The sequence below is a fragment of the Macaca mulatta genome, chromosome 3, assembly GCF_049350105.2.
Source record: "Macaca mulatta isolate MMU2019108-1 chromosome 3, T2T-MMU8v2.0, whole genome shotgun sequence".
NCBI lineage: Eukaryota > Metazoa > Chordata > Mammalia > Primates > Cercopithecidae > Macaca > Macaca mulatta.
The window spans coordinates 90,159,301-90,175,608 of NC_133408.1; the positions used below are offsets into that span (position 1 = coordinate 90,159,301).

General features: G+C 39.8%; 1 protein-coding gene and 1 long non-coding RNA gene across 5 annotated transcripts in view; one reads left to right on the forward strand and one right to left on the reverse strand.

Annotated features, from left to right (window-relative positions):
• Positions 1 to 16,308, reverse strand: part of STARD3NL (STARD3 N-terminal like) — a 53,449-nt gene that overhangs the window by 5,022 nt on the left and 32,119 nt on the right. For all 4 annotated transcript variants that reach the window (XM_028844925.2, XM_028844923.2, XM_028844924.2 and 1 more), the window contains 5 exon segments: positions 11,660 to 11,737; positions 10,991 to 11,068; positions 9,063 to 9,116; positions 8,831 to 8,948; positions 6,463 to 6,558 (listed from right to left, as the gene is read on the reverse strand). In XM_028844925.2, coding sequence (XP_028700758.1) covers positions 6,463 to 6,558; positions 8,831 to 8,948; positions 9,063 to 9,116; positions 10,991 to 11,068; positions 11,660 to 11,737 — 424 coding nt within the window.
• Positions 4,178 to 14,258, forward strand: LOC144339868 (uncharacterized). The gene is made up of 2 exons (XR_013415397.1): positions 4,178 to 4,337; positions 14,030 to 14,258. It is a non-coding gene; the product is annotated as an uncharacterized LOC144339868 (long non-coding RNA).

Here is a 16,308-nt window from a genome sequence, read left to right on the forward strand (position 1 = left end):
TCAATGGGGAAAGGCTGTCATTTCAAGAACTGGTGCTGTTCAACTGAATATCCAAAAGCAAGAGAATGATAATCCCTTACCTCCTCCATATTTAAAAATTAATTCAAATGTATTGTAATCTTAATTGAAAGATGTAAAACTATAAAACCTTTTAGAAGAAAATGTAGGAGAAAATTTTCATGTCATAGAGTTAAGGTAAAGAGTTTTTTAGATATGACCACAACAAATACATTATCCATAAGAGAACAAATTCATAAACTACACTTAATCGAAATTTAAAACTTGTGCTTCAAAAGATTCTGTGAAGCAATGAAAAGACAAACAATAGACTAGGAAAAAGATTTGCAAATCATATATGAAAGCACTTCTATCTAGAATGTATAAAAAATTCTTACAACTCAATAATAAAAAGACAACACAATTAAAGATATGGCAAAAGACATGAGATAGATTTTTCTCTAAATAAGACTTATGAATTACATATAATAGAAACATGAAAAATAGTATCACTACAGACATAGAAATTAAAACCACAATGAGATACCATCTTAAACCTGCTAGCCTAGCTATAATGAAAAAGACCCAATACTAAGCATTGGTGAATATATGGAGAAACGGAAATGCATATACAGTAATCCCCCTTATCCCTGGATGCCGGAAATCGCAGACAGTACTGTATCCTATCAATATTGTTTTTTCTTATACATACATAACTATGAAAAAGTTTACTGTATGACAAACGTGACAAAGTTCAGCATGTGATTTTTTTTTTCTTTTCTTATTAAGGTGAGAACTGTCACTTTTTCAGTTAAAGGAGGCACTTTATGGTTTCTCTTTGGCATATATGAATTGCCAGAAGTACTACTTTGCCATTGTTAAGTGAAATAAGGATTACTTGAACACAAGCACTGTGATACTGGGATGGTCGATCTGATAACCTGAATGGCTCCTAAGTGACTACCAGGTGGGCAGTGCACACAGTATGGATCTGGACAGAGGGATGGTTCACATTCCAGGCAGGATGAAGCAGGAGAGTGTGGGATTTCATCATGCTACTCAGAACGGCACACAATTAAAAACTCACGGACTGTTTATTTCTGGAATTTTCCATTTAATATTTTCAGACCTCAGTTGACCTCAGGTAAGTGAAACTGTGGATAAGAAGGGACTACTGTACATTGTTGGAGGGAATGTAAAATAAAACAGCCAAGATCAAGAACAGTTTCACAATTTTAAAAAAAGTTAAACTTGCCATATGACACAGCAAATCTTCTCTTAGAAATCTGTTCAAGAACGGTGAAACTCCGTCTCTACTAAGAAATACAAAAAAAAATTAGCCAGGCGAGGTGGCGGGCGCCTGTAGTCCCAGCTACTCGGGAGGCTGAGGCCGGAGAATCGCGTGAACCCGGGAGGCGGAGCTTGCAGTGAGCTGAGATCCGGCCACTGCACTCCAGCCTGGGCTACAGAGCGAGAGACTCCGTCTCAAAAAAAAAAAAAAAAAAAAAAAAAAAAAAGAATAATAAAAACAAATATCCACACAGAGACATGTATGTGAATGTTCATAGCTGGATTACTTATGATAACCAAAAGGTGGAAACAATCTAAATGTCCATCAACTTGTGGATATAGACAAAATGTTGTATATCCATAAAATGGAATAATATCCAGCCATAAAAAGGAGCAAAACACTGATATATGCTACAACATGGTTGGTCCTCAAACCTTATGCTAAGCAAAAGAGGCTGGATGCAACAAAACCATGTATCATATCACTACATTTACATTAAATGCCCAGGAAAGGTAAATTTGTCAAGATACAAAGAAGATGAGTGGTTACTTAGGATCAGAGGTAGAAGTGGGGATTAACTGCAAATAAGTATGGAAGAAGTTTTTCAAGTGATGAAACCTTTCCAAAATTACATTGTAATATTGGTTAAAAATGTATAACTTTACTAAAAATCATGCAATTATACATTTACAATGGATGAATTTTATTATATGCAAATTACACCTCAATCAAGCTTTTTAAAAAAGTGAATATTATTCAGTATCCCTGGTAATGATTTTTCAGTAATTTTCAAAATTTTAATTAAAAGGTGGAAAAAACTGTGTTTCAAATCTATTCACTACACATAGGGTGATCATAGAAATCATCATCTAAACAAGAACACTGCTGAGAGATACAGGGTTTCTAATAATAACTACATGCGGCAACCAGAAGAAGGCAGGGCTGCTGCAGGCAATCCAGGATGCATGGCTACTCTGGGGAGGTGGCAACTTAGAACTGTAATGAATGCCTTATCTAGACTTGCACAGGACAGGCTATATGATGCAATTGAGCAATTCCTCATTTTAAGTTAGTCTTTCCATGGTCTAGGAGGTGAAGAATTACCCTTTCTTCAGCTTCACAACTGGTTCATTTAAGCTCTCTGACCACGCATAATTTCAACCCAGTCATCTGATAGAGGATCATGCTTCCTCGGTCTTTCCACTTAATACACAGGGATGCAGGATGTGGTCTGATCAATAAGCAAGCCTGCAAACAAACTATTTTTATATCCTTTACAAGTGTATCTAATAAACTGTGACACTAAAATTCAGGCTGTTCCTTCACAAGGAAAACTGCTAACATTTTTGTTTATGGTGCCTCCTATTTCTTTCCCTTTTCTTTTCATCCCTTTCTTCAACAGTTATAAGTCTAATATAAGCCAGATACTGTATTAGGTGGTGGAGAAAAAAAAAAGACAACAAAAAGGCACGTCAGGCCTTTTTCAGACGCCCTCATGTGTACCAGGGAAGTCAGCACTGTAGCAGGGCAACAGCAGCTTAGAACATCAGCTACCGAAAGGCTTGAATTTTTAGCTATTGGCATAATGGAAAAGCTTTGCTCTAGAGTAGTCTTTTTTTTTTCCTAGGCATATTAATTCCAGTAAGAGTTTTCATTTTTAATTCTTTCCTAAATTGAACATTCAGACAATGCAAATAAAATAAGGTAGTCCACTCTGACCCCTCCTTCTCTGCCCATTAGTAACCTGTCTTTTGTCAACCAAAGCAGCTACACAGTGGAACACCAAGAAAATATTTTGTTCCTGTTTACCTTCCTAACTCAAGGAAAGGGTAATGCTCCAGGATACCACTAGGTGGTGGTAAATGATAAAGGTGAAATGCGGATGGATCCCAGAACTAGAAAGCTTGATGAGGCTTGCTTGAGGTGGTGTTCCTCATGTCACTACTGTTCTATGTTCTGAACTCTAGTTAAGAAAATACATTAGTACTGGGAACCTGTATTAGTCTTAGAAAAAGAAGTAGAGATGCATGAACTCTAATATGAATTTCCTTTTTTCAAAGAGTAAAGTCCTATGACACAAAACTTCTCAATGAAATAATCCTTATGAGGTAATAAAGAATTTAATACTTGGCCGGGCGCGGTGGCTCACGCCTGTAATCCCAGCACTTTGGGAGGCCGAGGCGGGCGGATCACAAGGTCAGGAGATCGAGACCACGGTGAAACCCCGTCTCTACTAAAAATACAAAAAATTAGCCGGGCGCGGTTGTGGGCGCCTGTAGTCCCAGTTACTCGGGAGGCTGAGGCAGGAGAATGGCGTGAACCCGGGAGGCGGAGCTTGCAGTGAGCCGAGATCGCGCCACTGCACTCCAGCCTGGGCGACAGAGCGAGACTCCGTCTCAAAAAAAAAAAAAAAAAAAAAAAAAAGAATTTAATACTTAATTCTAGTTCTTACTGTTATAGAAACAGATTTTCTACTAATCCATATCTGTGTCTCATCTGGCTCCATGTTTCTGTGTGGTACGCTGCTTTCAGATCCAACACCAATAGTCCGGAATCTCAAGTTACTTGGAATTCCTCCAGCACACTGATATTTCACACTGCTGCACCTTCAATCATTCACGGCTCTGTCTGTCTGGAATCTGTTTTATCACTCTGTGTGTGTGTGTGTGTGTGTGTGTGTGTGTGTGTGTGTGTGAGAAAATATTAACTAGGCCTAATGTAGGGGATAAAATAATGTAGTCCCTAAATTGAGTTTACAACCCAGCAGTAGAAACAGACCAGGTCAGCGCTGAAGGCAGTGCAGACAACACAGGATGACAGGGCTGTGGAAGAGGTTCCAAAGAACATGCCGAGGATGTTCTAAGACTGCTGGGAGAGACAGGAAGGGTAGGCATGGCTGGGAAGAACCTGGGAACATGTGAGCAGACACTAAGATTGCAGAGGAGATCATGTTCAGAATGGAAACAGCAAGGTGGACAATGGCTGGAGGGCTCTGGAGCACAGCATTTTCACAAGAGCTATGAACAGCACACGAGAAGGCAGTCGCAAGGTGAGAAACTAGACAACTGGTGACAGTGCCCCCAGGGGCACTTCCAGCCAGGCTAAGATCTACTGATTTCTTGATCCTTTATGCTACTGAAGGGCTTTTGAGCAGAGGACTAGCATGACCAAGTCTATATTTTCATAAACACCAAGAGGCTAATATGCTCTAGCAGTTATAAGCATGAACTCTAGGACTGGACCCCAGATTAAATCCCAGCTACACCACTTATTATTAGTGTGATGTTGGGCAAATTTCTTCAATTCTCTGTGCCTCATTTGCTCATCTCTACATTAGGGATAATATGAGTTTTACATCACAGAGTGGAGCCACTTAGCAAACATCTAATATGCTAGGCATTAAAAATATGAAAATAGGTTAGACACAATCTTACAAGAGAACAGTGGTAAGACACAGAGTTGTAAAAATGAATGTAATGGATTAGACACTATGGTTTGTGATCTGTATCTCAGAAGATAAGCAGACAAGGGAGGAATAAATGAGTGAATATTAATAAAGCTTAGAACAGCACCTGACAACTTAAAAAAGTGTTAGCAGTTTTAAAAATAGTGTTTACCAAAGAAAAATATATTTAACATAAAATTTACCACTTTAACCATTTTTAAGCGTGCTGTCCAGTGCATTAAGTTCATCTACGCTGTTGTGCAGCCATCACCAACATCCACCTTCAGAATGGCAATCCCATTCTGAGAATCTGACTTCTCTAGGTATCTCATCTAGTGAAATCATATGACAGCCCTTTTGTGTCTGGCTTATTTTACTTAGCATAGTGTGTTCAGAGTTCATACATGTTATAGCATGTGTCAGAATTCTATTCTTTTTTTTCTTTTTTAGTAGAGACAAGGTCTCACTATGTTGCCCAGGTTGGTCTTGAGCTCCTGGGCTCAAGCAATCCTCCTAGCTCGGTCTCCCAAAGTGCTGGGATTATAGGCATGAGCCACTGTGCCCAACTTTCCATTACTTTTTAATGCAGAATAATATTCCATTGGACATACATACATGTTGTTTATCCATTCATCTGCTGACAGCTGTCTGAGTTGTTTCCACCATTTAGCTACTGTGAATAATGCTGCTATGAGCATGGGTATACACATATCTGCTGTAGTCTCTGCTTTCATTTCCTTTGGGTACATACCCAGGGGTAGAACTGTTGAATCATATGGTAACTCTATGTTTAATCTTTTACGGAAACACCATACTGTTTTCTACTGGGGCTATGTCATTTTACATTCTCACCCATAATGCACAAGGGGTCCAATTTCTTCATATCCTCACGAATATTTATTTTCTGCCTTTTTGTTTGGTTTTGCTTTCTGTAATAGTCATCCTAATGTGTATGAAGCGGTATCTTGCTGTGGTTCTGATTTGCATTTTCCTAATGATTAGTGATGTTAAGTATCTTTTATGTGCTTATTGGCCATTTGTATATCTTCTTTGGAGAAATGTCTATCAAAACCTTTGCATATTTTTTTAATCAGGTTGTTTATTTTTGTTGTTGAGTGTAATTATTATTTTTAACAGAGCACTCTGGTTGCTGGTTAGCAAAGACAAAACCAGAGGCAGGGAGACAAAGGCTGTTGCAGAAACTGCAGAAAGTAATGCTGAAATGAGGCTGGAGCTGATAAGAAGTGGCAGGATTTGAACGAGAAAATGGAGGTAGAAATGAGGGAGAGAGGATGGAAACAGTTTTGTGAATTATGAGAGGTGAGCCATAAGAACGGGGTGGAGCCAACAGTGAGGCTCTGGTGTTTGATCTGGGCAACTGGGTGGACAGTGCTGCCATTCTCAGACATGGGAGTCCAAGAGGGAGGTTGGTTTGGTGATGAACTGGAATAATGAGAGCACTGAGACCCTTCCCCTTGTCTGTGTGTCTTCTAAGATACATATCACAAACCACGATGTCTAATCACTCCTCCATGACATTTATTTTTACAATTCTGTGTCTTACCACTGGTCTCATGTGAGACTGTGTCTCACCTATTTTCATATCCCTAATGCCTGGCATGTTAAATGTTAGCTAAGTATATTGAGAAATAGAGGGGTTAGGGAGAGGGAGGAAGAGCAGAGCTTTTGAATGAGAGAAACAAGCACAAATAATAATGAAGTTTTTTACCTGCTTCAGATTCAGGAGGGGAATAAAACTGACCATCAGAAAGACCACCAGGTATAAGTGCTGCCCTCTCTGAAGCATCCTGAACTATCAGGAGTCCTGGAAGAGAAGAAATTCAGATGTTGGGAATGAGGTCACCTTTCTGGTAGCTTTTTGGCAAGATTAAGTAAAATAAAATGGTATTATTATTACAATGAAATACCTTTAGAAAAAGAGGTACTTTAAAAATTTTTCAACCAAACAATAAGTTTCATTAACAAACGACAAACAATACTGTAAGGACAGATAACTAAGCAGTTTAAATAAGTGCCTCATGGGGCTGAGCATGGTGCCTCACACCTGTCATTACAGCATTCTGGGAGGCCAAGAATGGAGGATCGCTTGAGCCCAGGAGTTTGAGACCAGCCTGGGCAACATAGCAAGACCCTGTCTCTACAAAACATTTAAAAATTAGCCCAGTGTGGTAGCGCATGCCTGTAGTCCCAGCTACTGGGGAGGCTGAGGTGGGAGGATTGCTTGAGCCCCGTAAGTCGAGGCTGCAGTGAGCCATGATTGTGCCACTGCACTTCACAAAGTGAGACCCTGTCTCAGAATAAATAACTGAGTATTTACATCTTTCCCTTGTGAATACCTGCCTTCCTACAAAAAAAGCACAATTTCAAAACCAAAATGCAAAGTAAAATAAAAAAGACAGTCAGCTCCTACAAATGGTCTGCTGGCTATGTCTCGTTAGAGAGATGCCAGATGTAAAGTGCAATACAGGGATGGCCTTTTATAAATATATAAAGAACAATTAAGATGACAAACGAGGAAATATTTATGCAACAGGAAGGTTTCAAAAGAAAAAAGATGTCTTAAAAAAACAAAGAAAAGGTAAGAAAGCAGGACGTGGACAGCTGAGGAACACTAACACATGCAAGGCCATCAACACTTAAGTTCTTTTGACTGAAAGCTGAGTTAACCTTAGGATAGAGTAGGAGGAAGCACCAGGCCAAATAGTAGATGCCAGGTATGTGTGTCATACATGCTACTGACAATGAAAATAAGTGCTATTTTAAAAATTTTCATTAATTGTGTGTTCTGCTTTATTAGCCACTTTGAGTGTGGTTTAATCCCATAACCATTCAAGCCTCAGTCATAGTTATAGTTGATAGGTTTTCAATAAAGTTCAGTTTCGTATTTATATACAATTAAAAAAGACTTTAATTAGCTTTACTCATAACCTCTCCACAATACACTTTCACAAAGGAATAGAGGGCACAGGATAGAAGGTACACCTCAGTCTGATTAATGGGTTTTAAAAATCTACTCTTGAATTGTAATTCTTTTCTTACATATTTCTTCTATGTAAATGAGATTTTCCAAAGTAAAATCACTTGCAAGATTATTTTGCATCCTGCTGCTTTTTGAAGTTATAATCATGCTTACCTTTCTATAAGATACTTTTTTTTCCTATGAGGCAAGGCAAATTGAGCCAGATGACTGGCAGAGGCGTAAAAACAGCATGTCTTGAAACTGCATGGGTGTCTGGAACGAGCTTTGATTGTTTCATCCTTAAGATGGGTGGGTGGGGCAGGTGGGCTTCCATTAAGGACATTATGTGGAGAAGAGTTCCAGCTTGGTAATTGATCATAAAGCTTAATCAATCATTTGGCCTTCCTAGTGAATATTCTGGGATACTCAAAGCCATGATGAGATTATAGCAGCTTTGGCAGGACTCATGAGTACACCCTGTTAGCTATGACTCAGCTACTCAGAGGACGCTGAAAGGCTGAGCTTCGTTCTGGATTGCTGTCATCCTCCTGTGAATAATCTTCATCCTAAACCCACCAATGGTCCTCAGCCCTAGGCATTTAACTGTTCTAACTGTGGCCCATCTGAAGCCACCAACTGCTGTATGGATCACAATGGGAGACTTTGGAGAATCACTGGCTTGTATTTAGAATAGTTGCTTCTACTCACTTAAAATTGGTTTTATTTTCTCTGCCCCTAAACAGCACAGTTCTGTTCATATGCAAAAAAATGCTTTGTGTCCTGCCTATTGCTAACAGGGAGAAAAGAACAAGCTGTCTGGGGAGAAAGAAGTGCAGGCTATTTTTTGTTATTGCTTGAATGCTCTTTACACCAGTGTTCACATTTTCTTCCAGGGAAAGCCTGGCTCAATAGCGGGAGAGAGGAGCTGCTTTCTATTATTTACCCTTTCATCCACCCAACCTTTCTCTCGATTTCTGCTGTAGCCACTAAAGAATGGAGACCCCACCACTTCCTAACTCTACCCATTTGCAGCCCGATTCACACCAAGACACCATATCTCTTCCTCCCAGCTTGGTACCCAGTCCGTCTCAGGAGGCTGACTCTGAGAGGAACTTACTGTTTTCTTCTTCTGCTTCTTGAGGTAACACTTTGAAATCCAGGAACCATGTCTCAATCCAGGCAAGGATGAATGAAATGATGGGCAGCACATAGCCAAAAGCCCCTTGAGAGAAAAGCTGGAAGAAAAGATAGGACCAGGAAAGGGAAATGCAGTTACCACAAACTCACACTGGACAACGAGGCTTCATCACTGAAGATGGTAACTGTACAGAAACAGTGGTAGGCCATACCTTTGAAAGGATCACTTTTGCTAGTAAAAAGGCACTGGTCACTGCCGTTGTCAACTGCAAGACACATAATCCAGCACTGTTCACATTAGGCATCTCACACTGTGAAGGTACCTCCCTCTTCACAAGAGACCCATCTGAGCTAGGAGCAGGCAATGACTGAAAAACCTATGCCTAGCCTGGCTCCTTCCCATATCATTCAGTCTCTATCCCCTAGACCCACACTGCAGTAAAACGGGCTTCTATATGTGACACGATCCCTAAATGACTGCATGTGGTTTCTCCTCCCACATGTCAGCAGGCTGGTGTGCTAGGTAACTAAGATTTATCTACCAGAAGGTACAATTCCACAGCCTCTCAAGCACATGAACAGACCGGTAAAGTGCATAGGTAGGGCTTTCGTCAGGGGTTGTGAAGTCCAGAGATACCGTAATACCTGAGCCTTGTCACTGTCTCCGTCAACTAATATTTTTAGCATGGTGAAACCTGACCAAAATGAATACCAATAATAGCTTGATCGACAGAAGGGAGGACAGGGAACACCAAGTATCTTGCTCAATAAGTATTATCAAAGTTGCAGACACACACACACACACACACACACACACATTGTAAGCTGCTTGGGAGAGGAGGCAGTTTAGCATTTCATATTCTGACACTAATTAACTTTACAGGCTCACACTAAGTGCTCTTTAGATACCAGCTGACTTCTCCTCCTTCCAGCTTCTGGACTCTTCTCTGCAAATGTTTTTTAAAGCAAGAATCAGAAGCAATAAAATGATTTGCTAAATTAGACTTATTCTTCAGATAATCTGAAAGCAGATATTGAAGATACTGTCTTACAGCTCTCACTGAATATACATGTCAAACACTTTTCTAAAACAAACATTGAGAGGGATGGTCTGACAAATACCAGCATACATATGGGGACTTAGGAATATAACATCCCAAAGGGATCTGTTGTAGAAAATGCAGAAAAATGGGAGGGTACAATCATCAAAAGCTATGACTATATCAGCAAAAGAGTATTCAGGAAAGGGAGTCAAATCTGGCCAAGACTGTCAGCCTATATCCATGAAATGAGAGCTTCTGGATTAACAAATGGTCTGACCACTGCCCCGTGATTCTGAGAATGCTCAGAACAGATGGCCCAGACAGATATCGCCCCCTAGTGGACTCAGGAGGGCAGCCTGGGCCACCCAGACCTGAGGTCTCGCCTTCTAATGGCAGAACTGCAGGTTATTTCTGAGCAGTTCTCTCTAGTCTGAGGAGCTCCACATTTTCTTCCCACAGAATTGACTCACTAAAGCTGTACAAAAGGCAAATATTCAGACAACTGTCAGGCAGAATTGCTAGCAATTCTATCAATCTCTAAATATTTATTAAGAATACCAAAGCTCTCTGTGCTAGATGCAAGGAAACAGAGGAGTAAAAAAGTCCTTGTCCTTGAGAAGCCCAAGGCAACAACAGAAAGATTGAGAGCTTTTCCCTCCAAGATGGGGGGTTGTGGGGAAGAAAGAAGGGGCTAAGGCAATTATCTAAATAAGTACAGACCATATCATGAAAAACAATCACTAAGCAGTTTCAACCAAATAAGACATTTTCCAAATATCTCTGTGACAGATGTATTACTCCCATCTCTTATTTGCAAAATAAAGTAGAGGGTGGCTTGGTGCTTGGCCAATAATCACTGTTGGGCTTCTAGATTCCTCATTTGGCTCAGCACCAAGAGACAAATCTAGTTACTCATTAACACTGGAAAGAAGCCCTGGAGTATTAAACCTACTTAAGTATGGAGGAAACGGGACTCAGGAAAGCTAGTGGGATTCCACCTGCATTAGAACTGTATCTTCTCCAGCCCAGGCCTGTAGAGAACAGCACCTGGCCACCAGCACTGGAGGCGATGACCCACTCAAGCAGGGCATACTCACCGCTATTGCCCACCAGTGGCGCAATCTGCACACAGCATATGCAAGTATTAACACTTTAAATCGAAAAACTGCCAAAAGCTGAAAGCAAGAAAAGAAAGAGATGTTTTAAAAAAATCTACACAAAAATGACATAGCTTTATGAAGAACTTACCAGACTGTCTTCATTACTGTGATTTAGCTGGAGACTACCAGGGACTGGCACTGGTCTGTAGACCAGCATTTGGGAATCCCTGCTCTAGAACTTAATGTAATAGCAAATTAGGTCTCACATTAATCTCCCTTTATGAAAGAAAGAACAAGGCAAGAAAAAAAAAAGATGGCATTTTTATCATCCTATTATATAAATAGGTGAATTTTCCTTTCAGTGACTAGATATGTCAATAGGTTCTATTTCAGTCATTTGAAAGAATAAAGGCTCTCCAACAAGAAAATAGGAACGGCTCCTTATGCTGCCCTCCCTTATCTGTCATTAATCTTTTATTTCCTTGAGATGGTCAGACAATTCCTTATTTAGAGGGAGAGAGCACTGAATGGTGGGGAATTAAAAGAAAAGGAAAATATGGTCAGTGTTCAAAAGAGGAAAAAAGGGCATGGAATTTGAAGTCTATTTAGAGGAAATCTGCCTTTTGGGTCAGTTTTACCACATCTGAAATGAAACATCATACTTACAAATATATCAAAATACGAAGAATAGTAGTCATACTGCATCACCTCCTTCTCTAATGTGTTCTCAATGCCTCCATTCACCTAGCAAGGAGAGTAAGAAGCAAAAACAAGGAGAGGTTTATGTGTGGAATTAAAACAAGGGTAAGATTTCCTATCCAACTTTCCTGCCTATCTTCTTAGAACCCAGAAATGTTAAAGTACGGAAGAAAAGAACTCTCATTTTAATAGAAAAGGGCTGGATAGCACTTTCTGATTCCTCAATTCTGAATTCATTCATTCAACAGATGTAACTGTATAGTGAAAAATAATAGCTTCTGTAGTTCATATTTGGGAAAATTAAAATGTTAAGAAAATTATTTTTTCCCTTCTAAGATAAAGTCTTCAATCATACAAAAGTATACTTTTAAAGGCAATTCACCTTTATCCAGGACTCCCTCACTTTCTGATCACTCTCCACAGTCTTAGGTCTTGGAAGGCCATGGCTCCCCTGACCTCCTGGCAAACGTCAATGATGGCCATTAGCATGACACAGGATAGAAGTGTAAACATTCTCTGTGGCGGTTTCTCATTTTTATTTCTCCTGGCATTTAAACATTCTGCACTTTTATCAATTTAAATATATTTTTAACATGGATAACAAAATAAGGACAGTACTAGACTCAAACCTGATACAACTTTCTGTCCTCTCCCAATTCTACTGTCAAAATAAATCTTATATCATCGAGTTCAAAATTTGACAAATTAAACTATGGAGCTTAATACTTTTTAAAAATCAAGTAAGGGGACATGTGTCGGCAGCTAATGCAGCACCCAAGCAGGGTAACTGTCAGAGTCCCTGAATTAGCCTGATCAGAGGGAGCAGGACATGCAAAAGTAAATTCAAATTTCCAATGCAGAGCATGGGCCTGGCAAACAAATGCAGAGAGCCTGAAAAAGGACCAAAGGAAGGACAGTTAACCAGAGACCTGGATAAGAGGGAAAACAATAAGGAACACCTTTGCCAGGTTCAAATTCGAATGAAAGTTGCCATAGGGAACGGTATTCTTAGCTTAGATGTCATTTCACATATTTGTATTTGTTATGCAAATGAAAGCATACCATAAATACTATCCTGTGCCCTAAAATCCCTTAAGGAGGTCTACATTTCTTTGTAATTAGCTTGGATCCTCTGTAGACCTGCTTGGCTATAGACCTTTACAAATGAATAGAATTGAAAACTTGGGAGGAAGGAGGAATAATGATCGAAAGACACCCAACCATTTAGTCTCAATACTGTGTCTCTCCAGACTAAGGAAACTTGCCAATATCCAGAATATTAAAAGAATGAATATTCCAAGCAGCCTATAGCAAACAGGGGCTCTCTACCACTTAGAGACCTCCCCTTGATTCCTGGGAGAACAGGAATCAAAGCTGCCAATACAGTTTTGCAATAAATAACCCATAGCTTTTCACTGGTATCTGCATACTTTAAAATACTCTGATTTGGAGTTGCCTTCAAACAGACATTATCTAAAATTTATATTTCTATCCCTAACTTACACTCTACATCCTCATTTCAAAATTTTTATCTCTAGCTCAAGATGTCTTAAATAAACCATCATTAGTTTCACGCAAAATCCCTTCCCAGTCAGTTCTGGTACTACTCTTCTAGGTTTCATCACTGGAAACTTTAGAGTCATCTTTGCATACTGGGGATGATAAAATCAGCCTATCAACAAGTCTTCTCACACTCCTTCCTTTAGTGACTCTCAGGTTAGTTCTTTCCTTCCTGTTCCCACCACCTTCAATGACATTCCTGCAACAGCTTCTGATTCATGTTCTTACTGCCAATCTGTCCCACCTGTACACCACTGCCACAATGATCTTTATCCATTCACCAAATAGTTGCTGAGTATCTATTATGCACCAGGCACTGTTCTAAATATAAGAAATACTTCAGTAAACAAAATAATATCTGTCTTCATGGAGATTATATTCAGGCAAGGTGAGAGAGATGGCAAGTAGGAAAATAAATGCTACACAGACAACAGAAGCAGGACAGTGTGATAGAACAATGAAGACATTTAAACTGATACTAGCAAGATAAGAAGTTGAATTCTACAAAAAGATAAAAGAAATTAATCATTTCATATAGAAGAAACGACTAGTAGAAGGGCCCCAAGATAGAAAGGAGCTTATTCCTGACTGAGAACAGGAGGAGGCAAGTGTGCTCATCTACCATGAGCCAGGAACAGAGGATGGGGAGGAAGTCTGAGAGGCTTCTGGGGGCTCTGCAAGCCAAGGTACGACATTTGGATTTTACTCTAAATGTCCTGGCCTGCCAGTGAAGAGTTGTAACAGAAAGTGACATGATGTGACTTTTGTTTTTTCCAGGTTACCCTGGCTACTGTGAGAAGAATGGATTGTATGGTGAGCGGATGCAGGTGACCAGCCAGGAGTGCAGTTTGGATGAGTGATAATGTGGCTTGGTTGAAGCTGGAAACAGTGGAAAAGAGGAGAAGTGGTCACATTTTGAATGTATTTTAGAGGCAGATTTGACAGGACTTACTTTTAGACTGGATATGAAGCATGAAAAATATAAAACAAACAAGCAAATCAAAAATGAGTTTTCACTTTTGGTCTGAGTCTCTGCGTTTGCTTACTGATGAAGAAGGGGGAAAGAAGCTGTGTGTACGTGTTGGGGGAAGCATGTTAAGTCAGACATCCAACTGGACAGGTCAAGGAGGCTGTGATGTAGACTGTGAGTCACTGACTTCTGCAAAATCTCAAAATCACATTGTCCATTCTGCTCCAGAATCTGTAACAGCTCTTCATTGCAGTAAACATAAATCCTTCTATATACCTTTTAATAACTTGAATAATCTAGCACCAGCCTACCTATGCAATTTCATTTCCAATAGGCACCTTACTTTCTAGTCAGGTTAGTATTTTCTCGGCCTCTGCCCCTGTCCCCTCCAAATACAAGCACTTGAGCACACACTCCCCACACATAAGCACATACTCCTGCTTCAGTACTTCCATGCACCTTGATCTCCAAACTCTCTCCCCAAGCTCCACACTGAAGGATCATCCTTCCCAGATCATCCTCCCATCTTAACTGCCACCTATCCTTCCAAATCCAATTCACAGTCCATCTCTTCCATTCACTCCCTCAAACAGTCCAAGCCACTGATCTCTCTCATCTGAATTTCTGTTATACTTGGTCATCACAGTTTATAGAGCATAATAGGAATGAGGTAATAGAATCAGAATTAGCAGGGTAATAAGTACCTGAAACTTAAATGTAACAATAGTGAGAAAACAGTAACCAGCATTTTTTTTCCTTTTTCTGGGTCAAATCTATTTTAGTTATTAATAAATTACACAACCTGTAATTGTGCAGACCTTTGTATCTTCAAAGGGGCTGCTGTATACATCTTTCCATTTGATCTTCACATGGACCCATGAGGAAGGCAAGACCAGTATTAGTTTGCTGAATTGATCAAAAGGCCCAGAGAACTTATTAAACAGCTTGCCTAAGGCCAAAGACCTGGTCACGAAAGCTCTAAGTCAAATTAGGAATGTTATGACATTTTCTAGTACACCAGTTAGAAAATAACAAGAAAAAAGTCACTAAGCACTGATAAAGGCTTTTTTTGAACCATAATCTCAATCAAGCATCAAAAGCTAAAAAGAAAGCCAAATTCCTTTCGACTGTCACTATTTTGATCCCTGTTCATACTGTCTACAGAGACTAGGAGAGAGTCTGCAGAGGGAACAGAGTCCTCAGGGAACCCAAGCCATAATTAATTCCAGATCCAACTTGGGAAATCAGTCTACTCAAAGGTGGACCAAGAGGCCTTGGATAGAATCAAAACCATCCTTTTAACTGACTGAAAAGAGATCAGGAACCCTAAGATCTTCTAGAAGGAAAATGAACTAAGGTGGTGTTAGGCTTCTCTGGCTCATCCGAGCCCTACACTCAAGGCTGGGATGGTGCCAGTCAGGTCCCTGGAGCACAGAGGGAAGGTGGCTAAGGTGGAAGTCATACATGGAGGCAAAGTACTTTGGTTATTGTTATAATTGCAGAGAACAGCTGGTTCCCCATATTCTAAAGGCCTAAGCACTCTTTATGACATTTTCTTTCTTCTTTTAAGACTACGTCACAAGGCAGCATAAGATTATGTGCCATATTTATTCAGCTAAACTCTAAATTTCACGTAGTTTTTTTTGGTAGAGCTTGCAACACCTGATTTAGAAACCTGTTCTCTGGCACTCAGTAAATGTAAAGACACAAAAAATAATAATAATGGATTTGAATGATTAGAGTTTTACAGAGAGACAACAAAACAAAATGAATGGTACTGTGTGTAGCGAAACGCCAGGTCAAGATTGACAATTCAAAACTAGTAGAACTAGAAAGTGGACACTGAAAAACACTCATACTAAAAAAAGTCATGATGTTCTTGCTTAAAGATCGTATACCCTTTTCCAATCTTTTAATTTTACAACTGGGGAAACTAGTAGTTGGTGAAAAAGTGAGGATAAAAACACATTTCTAAATTGCTAGGCCTGGTGATTTTTCATTTAGAACATGTTGCATGCAGATGTAAATAGATAACCTGTCTGCGAACAAGAATGGGGGGCGGCCTACTTCATTTCTATTTCCCTGG